Below are 11470 nucleotides of genomic sequence, written 5' to 3'. Positions count from 1 at the left end.
TTTTTTTTTTTTTTTTTTTTAAAAAAAAAAAAAGAAAGAAATGCTCAGGTTCTAGAGCGATGGCTCAGCAGTCGAGATCAGGCCCTTGCTGTTCTTAGAGGACTGGAGTTTGGTTCCTAGTACCTTTCTCAGGTGGCTCACAACCACCACTCCAGGTCCAGGGAATCTAATGGCCTCTTCTGCCTCCGTAGGCACTTGCATACATGTGCACACACATACACACAAAGACAAATATATAATACAGATAAATATTTTGTAAAAGAAATTTTTTTTTTGGTAGTTAGAGTTCTTGTTGGTATGAGACTGGGTATGTAGACCATGCTGGTATCAAACTCACAGTGATATATGCCTTAAAGGCATTCTCTACTACATCTGGGCTGGTGAAAGATTTGTAAAATGAATCATTTCTGTGATTTTCATGTCTTCTCTTTATGAATAAAATAATCATTTCCTGATAAAATAATTTGCTATTATTTAGTACCCACTCACATCATGCCTAGGCATATGAAAGTAAACAAATTTTTTTTTTTGAAGATTTATTTATTTATTATATGTAAGTACACTGTAGCTGTCTTCAGACACTCCAGAAGAGGGATTCAGCTCTCCTTACAGATGGTTGTGAGCCACCATGTGNTTGCTGGGATTTGATCTCAGGAACTTTGGAAGAGCAGTTGGTGCTCTTAACCACTGAGCCATCTCACCAGCCCAGTAAACACAGTTTAAAAGTATTTGAGTGCTGTGTTACAGCCTTGGAAAATGCATTTTGACTGTAGTCATCTCTCCACATACAGTATTTAGAAATAAGAGTCATGTATATAGTCAGTTTATAGTTGGTCACATAGTAGAAAGTAAACAATGAGAGTGAATTCACACGTGTGTTGGGCATTTTTCTGTTGCTGTGATAGACAAGACATAGTGACCAGGACAGTTCACAAAAGAGTTTATTTGGGCTTATGATTCTAGGGGCTAGAGGCCATGATGGTGGAAGGAGTGGGAAGCTGAGGGCTCACATTTTGAACCAAGTCACAAAGCACAGCATGAACTAGGGTTAATGCAGGTCTCTTTTTGAGACAGTGTTTCTCTGTAGCCCAGGGTAGCCTTGTACTCAGTCTGTAGACCAGGCTGGCCTTGAACTCAGAGATCCACCTGCCTCTGCCAACCTAACCTTGGGATTAAAGGTGTGATCCACCATCCCCAGCAATGTTGTAGACTTTCAAACTGGTCAAAGAGCACCTGTAGGGCATACTTCCTTCTTTGAGGCCATACCTCCTTGGCCTTCTCAAATAGTGCCACCAGCTGGGGACAAAGTTTTTAAATATCCAAGACTGGGGAGGACATTTCTCATTCAAACTGCCACAATACAATTAGGGTTTAAGGTAGATGTGTGGCTATGCTGAGTAGTTACTGACTTGTACATTTTCATGAAAGTAAAAGCCAGTGATTGTGTTTATTATTAATTATATGGTTTCAAAAACCAGTTTTACTTGTAAAGAACAAAAGAGTTTTGTAAATTGGGAGTGTGGTATTTATATTTCTTTAATATTTAAACAGCAGTTTATTAGAGCCAAGCTGAAGTTTCTTTTATACTATCAGGTTGAGAGCTTTAAAACACTGAAACAACCACTACCACAAAAGCCAACCATTAAGAAAACCAAACAGGGGCTGGTGAGATGGCTTAGTGGTTAAGAGCACTGACTGCTCTTCCAGAGGTCTTGAGTTCAAATCCCAGCAACCACATGGTGGCTCACAACCATCTGTAATAAGATCTGACGCCCTCTTCTGGAGTGTCTGAAGACAGCTACAGTGTACTTACAAATAAATAAATCTTTAAAAAAAAAAACAAAAAAGAAAACCAAACAACCCCAAGCCTCAGAGTGTTTAGGATGCTTCGTGCATGCCAGCTAAGTCTGCACTGAGCTACATCACCGCTTAGCACTGAAGGTCTGTCTAAGGGAAGTATTTGAGATTTCACAACACATTGCTACCATTAGACATAGAATTGTCTCTAACAATCCCTTTCTTAACCTTACTTCTGTAAAGACATTCTGCTATAATGTAAGTATTTCATTTATCAGTAGGACTTAGAATCAGAGGTAGTACCCTTTGGGACTGTTATGAATGTGCATAGTATGTTTTCAAAACTGTGATTGTATGTAATCTTTCCTTTCTGTGTCTGAAGGGTGCCATTCTCACCGGTCCCCCAGGTACTGGGAAGACGCTGCTAGCCAAGGCCACAGCTGGAGAAGCCAATGTCCCCTTTATCACTGTGAGCGGATCTGAATTTCTGGAGATGTTTGTTGGCGTTGGTCCAGCCAGAGTAAGTCTTGTTCTGCTCTGATGATGGAACTTCTTTACTCCAGCCCATTGCCCCTGCGTGACTGGTGAGGTTGATCCTGTCCCTGAGTCCCCAGAGGGACCCTTCACTAGGAATGTCCTCATTGAGTCTTCTAAGGCTACACTAGCAGGGCCATGTCACTCCTATCTACCTCCCCTACCCCAGCCAGTACTATAGTCCACTCTTTTTTTTTTTTTTTTTTTTTTAGATATTTTCTTCATTTACATTTCAAATGCTATCCCGAATGTCCCCAGCTCCTGGAACTCTCCTTCCTGGATTTTTGTCCATACTTCTCATTCTTGGGAGTCTTCGCTCAGATTGTGCCCTCCTTTTTTTTTTTTTTTCTNGCCTGCCGCTGCCTCCCAAGTGCTGGGATTAAAGGAGTGTGCCACCACTGCCTGGCTCCATTCTTAAAATAATCCTAATTTATAGATTTCAATAATGGCTTTACTTTGTATATAATTGCTCTTGAAGCATAATTGAATAATTGACATACTATCTTAGAATGTACAATTAAATAGGTTTTAGATCTTTGCAACTGTTAAAACAAGGTAACACATTTTAGTCATGTTAAGAAGCTACCAATGCTGGGCCAGTGGCTCAGCTGGTAAGAGAGCTGGCTGTGCATCCAGAGCTCTCTGGTTCAAATCCCAGCTACTGCTTTGCCAGGCAGTGGTGGCGCACGCCTTTAATCCCAGCACCTGGGAGGCGGAGGCAGAGGCAGAGTTCAAGGCCAGACTAGTCTACAGAGTGAGTTCTAGGACAGACAGGGCTATGCAGAGAAACCCTGTCTTGAAACACCACCCCCCACCCCCAAAAGGAAGAAACCCAGGTCTTTCAATAATCTCTCCATCTCCCAGCCCTAAGCAGAGACTAACATCTATAGATTTCCTATTTTCTGACATTTCAGATAAATGAAATTGTATAGTGTGTGTGATCTATTCTGTTTTGAGCTTTTTGTTTTTATGTGCTTTGCTGTTTTGCCTCAATATATGTCTATGTTAGATCTCTCTGAACTGGAGTTACAGAGGTGGGGGAGGGGGAGGAATTGTCTCAGGTCTAAGGTAACCTCTATGTGAGCTGCCATGTGGGTGCTGGGAATTGAACCTGGGTCCTCTGGAAGAGGAGCCAATGCTCTTAACCTTGGAGCCATCTCTCTAGCTCCTTGTTGTAAATGAATTTACTTTTATGTGTATGGATGTGTTTCCTGCATATGTGTGCAGTGTGGCCACAGGGACAGAAGAGGGTGTAGGCTACCTAGCAACTGAAGTTATAGGCAGCCATTAGCTAACATATGGGTGCTGAGAATTGATCCCCAGTCCTCTAGAAGAGCAGCAAGTGCTCTTAACCACTGGGCCATTTGTCCAGCCCCTTGTTTTGTCTTTGTTTTTGCTTTTTGAGATGGAATCTTGCAGTGTTGCTTAGGTTGGTCTTGAGTTTCTGAGTTCAGGTGACATATCTGCACATACTTCTTGAGTAGCTTAGGTCCCAGCATACACTGCTGCACTTGGTGTGTGATCTTTCATGCCTGGATTTTCTCATGCGGCATATTTCAGTTACCACAGGATTTCCCAGAGGTCTGTGACAGCTTACATTTGCACCGACCCTGAGCACTTGTCCGTCTGTCACTGACATATGCTGACCTTTAAAGGTTTGCTTATTTTATGTAGATCAGTGTTGCATTTGCATCTATAGACTGGAAGAGGGCGTCAGAGTCCAGAGAAGGTGGTGAGTTACCATATGGGTGCTGGGAGCAGCCAGTGCTCTCAACCACCCAACTGTCTCTCCAGCCCCCACACTCTGAGGTTTTAATTAGAGACATCTTAGTGTAATAAGGCATCTTACTTTGCCTTTGATTTGAGTTTTCTTGACTACTGATATTGAGTATATTTCACCTGTACATTGGCCATTCATCTTTGTGTATATGTGTGGTATATCTACATTTTCTTGTTAGTATGTGCATGTAGGTATGTATGTGCACATGCAGAGGCTTTATGGTGAGGCCTAGGGCTATTTCTTTTTCTTTTTTCTCTCTTTGTGTGTGTGTGTGTGTGTGTGTGTGTTTTCAATCTTTTTTTAAAAAAAGAAAAAAGAAAAAAAAAAAAAAGGAAAAGAATACAGTATGGGATTCAATAGGCTATTTCTTTTTCTATGTTCCCAAGTTATGATCTTAAGAGAAGCAGCTAGCAGCAGCAATGGCCTCTGTTGTGAGTTGTGGGCAAGAACCTCCTTGCCAGTTCTGTTGGTCAGCCAGTGGGTATGGAAACTGAGCCCTGCATCAGGCCTGTTAAGAGTCCTTGGTTGTTAGTACTGCCCTGGCCATAAGTGTGAGCCTGGGAGAAGCTAACTGACCAGCTCAGGGTCAGATAGAGGTCAGCTACAGTGTATCTGCAGGGCAACATGCACAGTACTGACTTGTTATGTTATAAAAAACAGCTGATACAGTCAGCACAGTGATTTATGGATTTATGGATTACAGAAATGATATTGCTTAGTACTATCATTTCCTACTCCGTTGCTCCTTAAAATTTTTTAAATTATGTTTTCATTTATTTTTGTGTGTAGGCAAGTGTGTTCCACAGCATGTATAAGTGGAAGAGGACACCTCTCTACTGGGTGGGTCCAGGGGGTCAAACTCAGGGCTCTGCAAGCTCAGTGGTAGCACATTTACCACTGAGTCATCTCACTAGCTTCACTATTTATAAAGGAAAAAATACCTGGGTGTGTAATGTGAATCACAGAAAGATTTGGGTTCAATGGTCTTTAGGGAGCGAGCAGGGTTTTTATAGTGTAGCCCAGGCTTTTGCAGTCCTCCTACCCCAGCCTTCCCGGTGCTACAAGGACAGGTGTGTAACACCATGCCCTGTTTTGAGGTTAGCTTTGTTAAACTAGTAACATTGACTCAACAAAGTAACTCAGATTTCTTTCTGTCAAGGTCCGAGACTTATTTGCCCTTGCTCGGAAGAATGCGCCTTGCATTCTCTTCATTGATGAGATTGATGCTGTGGGAAGGAAGCGTGGCAGAGGCAACTTTGGAGGACAGAGCGAGCAGGAGAACACACTCAACCAGCTGCTTGTGGAGATGGACGGTGAGCAGTCGCCCATCTGGGTCAGACTGAGCCCCTAGTTGTCTCAGTCTCTGAGTGAGAATTCTTACTGTGACACAAACTTTAAAGAGTAAAAGAACATCTAATCATTAGAGATTAGAGTCTAACGGCTCAGCCGAGCCCCAGCTGCTCCTTCAGGGGACCTGGCGTTGATTCCCAGCTCTCCATCTGTAACTCCAGTTCCAAGGGATCCACCTCCTCTTCTGGTCTCCACAGGCACACACCTGATGCACATGCGTACATGCATCGCATGTTATTTTATATTAGTAGCTTAGCTAGCATTCCTCCTCAACCTTGGTGGTAAGATGATGCTGACTAAGAAAACCGGTGAAATAATCATCAACCAAGAGCTGATGTCTGTCCCAGTCTCAAAGTTGAGTACGGTTCTGAAACCCTGAAAACTTAGGCACAGTAAAGTGTGAACTTGGCAGATGTTGACTACCCGTGCTTTTGACCTTTGTGGGCTTGCATTTAAGTTGAAAATACCCTAAGTCCAAAATACAGTGAGTATCTCTGGTCCACAGCACCTCTATTGAGCGAGTGTGTCTCTAAGGGTGGTGTGGCTAACTGGAAGTCGTAGCTCCTTGCTGCCACCTGCATAGCTAGAGAGGATCGAGCCTAACTGTGCTGGTCCTGGGAAAGAATCAGATTCAAAATTTGCAGTACAGCTTTAACCAATTGCGCACCACTTTCACCCAGTCTTTGAGGTAAAAAATCCTAAGTTAAGAGCTACCTGTTTTCCTGAACCCAGAAAGTAGCAGTCTTTCCATGCTGGGCAGCCTGTCTAGGGACACCCTAAGGACACCGTTTCTAGGGCTGCATCCTCCTGCAGGGAGGTGTGTGGACACTTGCCTCTGTTTACAGAAAGGGAAGGCAGGCAGAGTGCCGGGCGGGCATCACACTGCCTTAGAGGAGGAAGCCAGACACAGTAGCAGTACATGTGAAGATGGAGACCTTGCCCATCCTCTGGCAGTCAGTGTACCTCCAAGCTCTTGAGTTCGAGTCATAGTACCGCCCTGGCATGCTTTTAGTGCCTGTGTCCTGAGGTACAAGGTTGGAGGAGGGGTATTAGTATTTGAGAACAGCTAATAAAACTGAGCCGTTTAATGGTGGGAGAGACAGCTTAATGGTTAAGAGCATGTACAGCTTTTACCAAGGGCCCCAGTTTTGTTTCCAGCCACCTGAGTTGTTTGGTTTAGAACTGTCTGTAACTTGAGCAGCTCATAAGCACCTGTAACTCCAGCCTCAGCACCTAAAGGTACTCCAACTTACATGTGGATACACACATGTCGTAAGAATAATAAAAATCTGAAAATGAAAGAAGTATGCTGGGCATAGGGTGTAGCACTTGGGAGGCAGAGCCAGTCTGGTATATGTATCTTTTTTTTCTCTTACTTGTTTATTTATTGACTAATGGATTGATTGGTTAGCTGATTCACGACAGTATGAACTCATTATCATCACTATTCTTTAGCCAGTTTTTGACAATCAAACTGGGTTTCTTGTCCTAAATATTCTTTTTTCCCTTATGTATGTATGTATGTATGTATGTATGTATGTATGTATGTATTCATTCATTCACTTTACATCTTGATGGTAGCTCCCCTCTCCAGCCCCACCCACTCTATATATCTTTAAAAGGAAAAAATGGTTTAAAAATGAGAAAATTTATTCTTAAAACTGTGCCATGTGGAGGAAAGTGCTGGAGAGAGAATGACTCGTGGGTATTAGAGTAGTTACAGAGGAGCCATTTCTAGTCTAACATGGCAGGAACCTCAGTTGTGTTCCCAGGACTCTAGAGGAGCAGAACTGGGGCAGGGAGGCAGAGACGAAGAGAACACACATGCATATGGAGTTTATTAGAGTGGGTAACCTACAGGCTGAGATCCAGCTAGCCTAGCAATAGTGTCTACCAGTGGACAGTCCAGGAGTCCAATCGTTGTTGAGTCCATGAGGCTGGATGCCTTGGCTGGTCTTCAATGGATGCCACAATCCTGAAGATGGGCTAATGCCAGTGAAGGATGGACTTACCTTACAGACTACCAGTAAAAGTGTGGTCCAGATTAAAGGTGCATCTTCCCATCTCAGAAAATCAGGACTAAAGTGGGTCTTCACATGTCAAATGATTTAATTAAGAATTGGATTTTAGGGAGGCAGAGGCAGGCAGATTTCTGAGTTCGAGGCCAGTCTGGTCTACAAAGTGAGTTCCAGGACAGCCAGAGCTACACAGAGAAACCCTGTCTCGAAAAACCAAAAAAAAAAAAAAAAAAGAATTGGATTTTAGTTAGCTCCAGATGTAGTTAAGTGGAGAACCAAGAATAGCCTGCATCGCAGCTGACAATTGTTTACATTTCAGAGTAGCTAGCAGAGGGCGTTTTCAGTGTTCCTAGCACAAGTCCAAGTGTCTGAGTGATGGATGTCCATGATAATCACGCATTGTCTCAGGCGGAAGTGCCAAAATGTACCTCATTTATAGGTAAAAGTGTGTTTTAGCTGAAATAGATATTTCTTAAAATAGGGATAAATATTGGCAAAAACTTTAATTTGTGATCATTATGTCTAAGAACAAGGTGACGAGTGAGAAAAATAATTCAAACTTTTTGCTTAAAAAGTGCTAAATAAGAGTCTAGAGAGACAGCTCAGCCAGCTCAGCGGTTCAGAGTACCAGCTGCTCTTCCAGAGCGTCTGGGTTTGAGTCTCAGCACTCACATGACAGCCCGCTATAATCTCATTCCAGGCCCGGGGGTCTGGTGCCCTCTTCAGCCCTCCACATGCAGACAAAGCTAGGTGATGATAGAAAACAATGTCTACCACAGGTATGGCTTTGTGATACCCTTCCACTGCCATCCAGCCTTGTGTTCGTCCCTACACTATTAATTCTGACTCTACATTTTCATTACCCTTTTTTAGGCTTCAACACTACCACCAATGTGGTCATCCTGGCAGGCACAAACCGACCAGACATCCTGGATCCAGCTCTGTTGAGACCGGGCCGCTTCGACAGGCAGATTTTCATTGGTGAGATGGGGTAGTCACTAGGTTCAGTCGATAACTTTTGTGGTAGGGATGTGTCTCACCGTGGCCTTTTTTTTTCCCCTTAAAAATGATTTCTAAAGGACCCCCAGACATAAAAGGACGAGCCTCAATCTTCAAAGTTCACCTTCGACCATTGAAGCTAGACAGTGCCTTGGAAAAAGATAAACTGGCCAGAAAACTGGCGTCCTTAACTCCAGGGTTTTCAGGTGAGTGGAAATGGCTGCTGTTCTCAAAGCATAGTTCAGTCGCTGGCCAGGGCCAGGTCACGGGGGTTCTTTTTACTTGAGGCCCACATTTCTAGTTTTTGCCTTTTAATTATGGGAAACTTGAGATATGCACATAATTAGAGGATGCAGTAGATTGAACCCTGAGCACTTTACCAGCTTTGGGAATGAGCAGGTAGCAATTAACATCTAGGTACTCTATATTTGGATCCCATCCTCTGCCTCCATAGTGGGTTATGATCTGCTCCTGATATGTGGACATCACTTTAACCATACATCTTTTAGGATCTGCTCCCAAGTGTGTGTTAACAGTACCACCACCATGTGTAAATGTGGGGTGTGGTGTATTGACATTGCAGCCATCACTGTCATTTAACTTTGAAATGTTGTATCGCCCCAAGAGAAATCTGTCAGCAGCCCTTCCTTCCACCTCCAGCCCTGGACAACAGAAATCTATTTTCAGTCTTTGTAGGGTTTCTTTATCTGCACATTTCATATAATTGCAGTATGTTGCCTGGCTTATGCTTTTAGAATGCTATTTGGGAAAGGTCCAGGGATCATTCATTTGTTTTTTGTGGTTACTCACTATCTGGTGTGTGGGCATGCCATATCTCACTTAGCTGTTCTTCATTTGATAGCATTTGAGTGGTTTGTGATTGTTATGAATAACACTCCTAAAAGTCACTTACAGATGTTTGTTCAGGTATATTCATTTCTCTTAGAGTCACTTGGTCCCATGTTGAATATGTAATTTTTGGTTTCTTGAGACAGGGTTTCTCTGTATAGCCCTGGCTGTCCTGGAACTTACTCTGTAGACCAGGCTGGCCTTTAACTCAGAAATTCTCCTGCTTCTGCCTCCCAAGTGCTGGGATTAAAGGCATGTGCCACCACCACCTGACCCAGGCTAATTTTCTTAAGTGGCTCTATCATTTTAACTTCCACCAGTAGGATATGAATATTTGTCAATGTCTCACATTTTTTAGCCAGTAACTACTATTCTCTCTGGCTAGCTCTCTCTTCTATCTCCTTCCCCCTCTCATTTTGAGACAAGATTTTACTATAAAACCTGGCTGTTCTGCAAGTTGCTAAGTAGTCCAGGCTGGCCTTGACTCTGTTGTGGTCCTCTTGGCTCAGGCCTCCCTAGTGTTAAGATTACAGGCAAGAGCTACTACACTTAGTTCAGTTGTCTTTTTGGTGTAGATTTGTATCTCATTGAGGTTTAGACTTATTGTTCAAAAGTTTATTGTATTGTTTCTATATTTTGTTTTGCTGTTGATTTCTTTCCTTTTTTTAAAAAAAGATTTATTTATTTATTGTAAATACACTGTAGCTGTCTTCAGACACACCAGAAGAGGGTGTCAGATCTCATTACAAATGGCTGTGAGCCACCATGTGGTTGCTGGGATTTGAACTCAGGACCTTCAGAAGAACAGTCAGTGCTCTTAACCGCTGAGTCATCTCACCAGCAAATCTGCTGTTGATTTCTGATTCCATTTCCCAGTGATCTGATAGAATATGGGAAATCATTTTGATTCTTCTTGATTTGTGTGTTCTATATTTGTTGGATGAAATATTTTAAAGGTGGTTTGTTTGGTCTGTTTGGTCTGTGGTATACTTTAACTGTGAAGTTTGTTTTAGTTTGGATGATCTATCGTAAGGGGGGAGTGGGTACTAAACTCACTGTTACTTAACCGGGGGTTTGTCTGACCTTATGCCCACTAGTGCTTCTATGTGTAGAATACATACATGCAGACTAAACACTCATATACAGTAAAATACATCTTGGCATTGGAGAGGAAGCTCAGCAGTTCAGAGCACTGTCTACTCTTCCAAAGGACCGAGGTTCTGTTCCTCATCCCTATCTGGCAGCTCATAACTGTGTGTAACTTCAGTCTCAATAATCCGATGCCCTCTTTGGGCCCTCACAGCCTCCAGGCACATGTGGGGTGCATAGACATGTGTGCAAACAAAACGCCTGTACACATAAAAACAAATAAATACAAATTTAAATTACATAACACAAATAAATCTTTTAAAAAAACTATATCAGATACACCAATTTTTGATATTACTGACTTTGGTTCTTTGGTTTATTCTGTTAGAATTTTGCCAGTAAAGTGTGTCATGCTGACAAAATATAGTTGGGTCTTGTTTTTTATTCTAACCAGTGTGTATATGTCACTTTATTAGTGAATTTAAGCCATTTATATTTATTGTAAGATCGTTACTAATTTAAATATTTTTCTGGTTGGTTGGAGTTTTGTTTATTATTACTGTGTTTAGATGGAATTAATGTCTTCTTAGCTCTTTTGTTCATCTGTGCTCACATGATTGAGACTTTTCTCTTCCTCTGTGAATAGTATTTCTCTACTTATCTTCTGTAGTGCTGGCTTGGTCATCAGAAACTCTGTTACTTTATGCTCATCTTGAAGTGTCTTTTTTTTTTTTTTTTTGTCAATTTAAAAATACACCATTGTTTGATGTAACAATCTTGGTTTGCTATTCATTTTTTTTTCTGTTTTTTTTGGTTTATCTCTGATGTTACTTTAATATGTTTACCTTGAAAGACCTTCCACTTTAATTTTTATTTGATTAAGTTTTTTCTTTCTATAGTATATTTAATTATTTCAAAATCTTAGTTTCCTTGTTGAATTTTTCTACCACAGTGCTGATTTTCTCATGTATTTGCCTGACTTTCCCTCTTCATTGTTGACTTGCATCTGCAGGACCTAGATTGAATTCATTTGGTCTTTTTTTTTTTTTTTTTT

At 41.8% G+C, this 11470-nt stretch overlaps 1 protein-coding gene across 1 annotated transcript in view; it reads left to right on the top strand.

Moving 5' to 3' along the window:
- The window catches only part of Afg3l2 (AFG3 like matrix AAA peptidase subunit 2), a 46191-nt gene that overhangs the window by 22518 nt on the left and 12203 nt on the right, over positions 1-11470 (top strand). The window contains exons 9-12 of the mRNA XM_021214253.2: positions 2180-2317; positions 5271-5424; positions 8353-8460; positions 8559-8684. Of these exons, the coding sequence (XP_021069912.1) occupies positions 2180-2317; positions 5271-5424; positions 8353-8460; positions 8559-8684 (526 nt within the window). The remainder of the gene's footprint in view (positions 1-2179; positions 2318-5270; positions 5425-8352; positions 8461-8558; positions 8685-11470) is intronic.

This window comes from Mus pahari, chromosome 15, assembly GCF_900095145.1.
Source record: "Mus pahari chromosome 15, PAHARI_EIJ_v1.1, whole genome shotgun sequence".
In the NCBI taxonomy this organism is placed as follows: Eukaryota; Metazoa; Chordata; class Mammalia; order Rodentia; family Muridae; genus Mus; species Mus pahari.
Note: the sequence above shows the minus strand (reverse complement) of the source record. Positions and strands in the feature narration are given on the sequence as shown.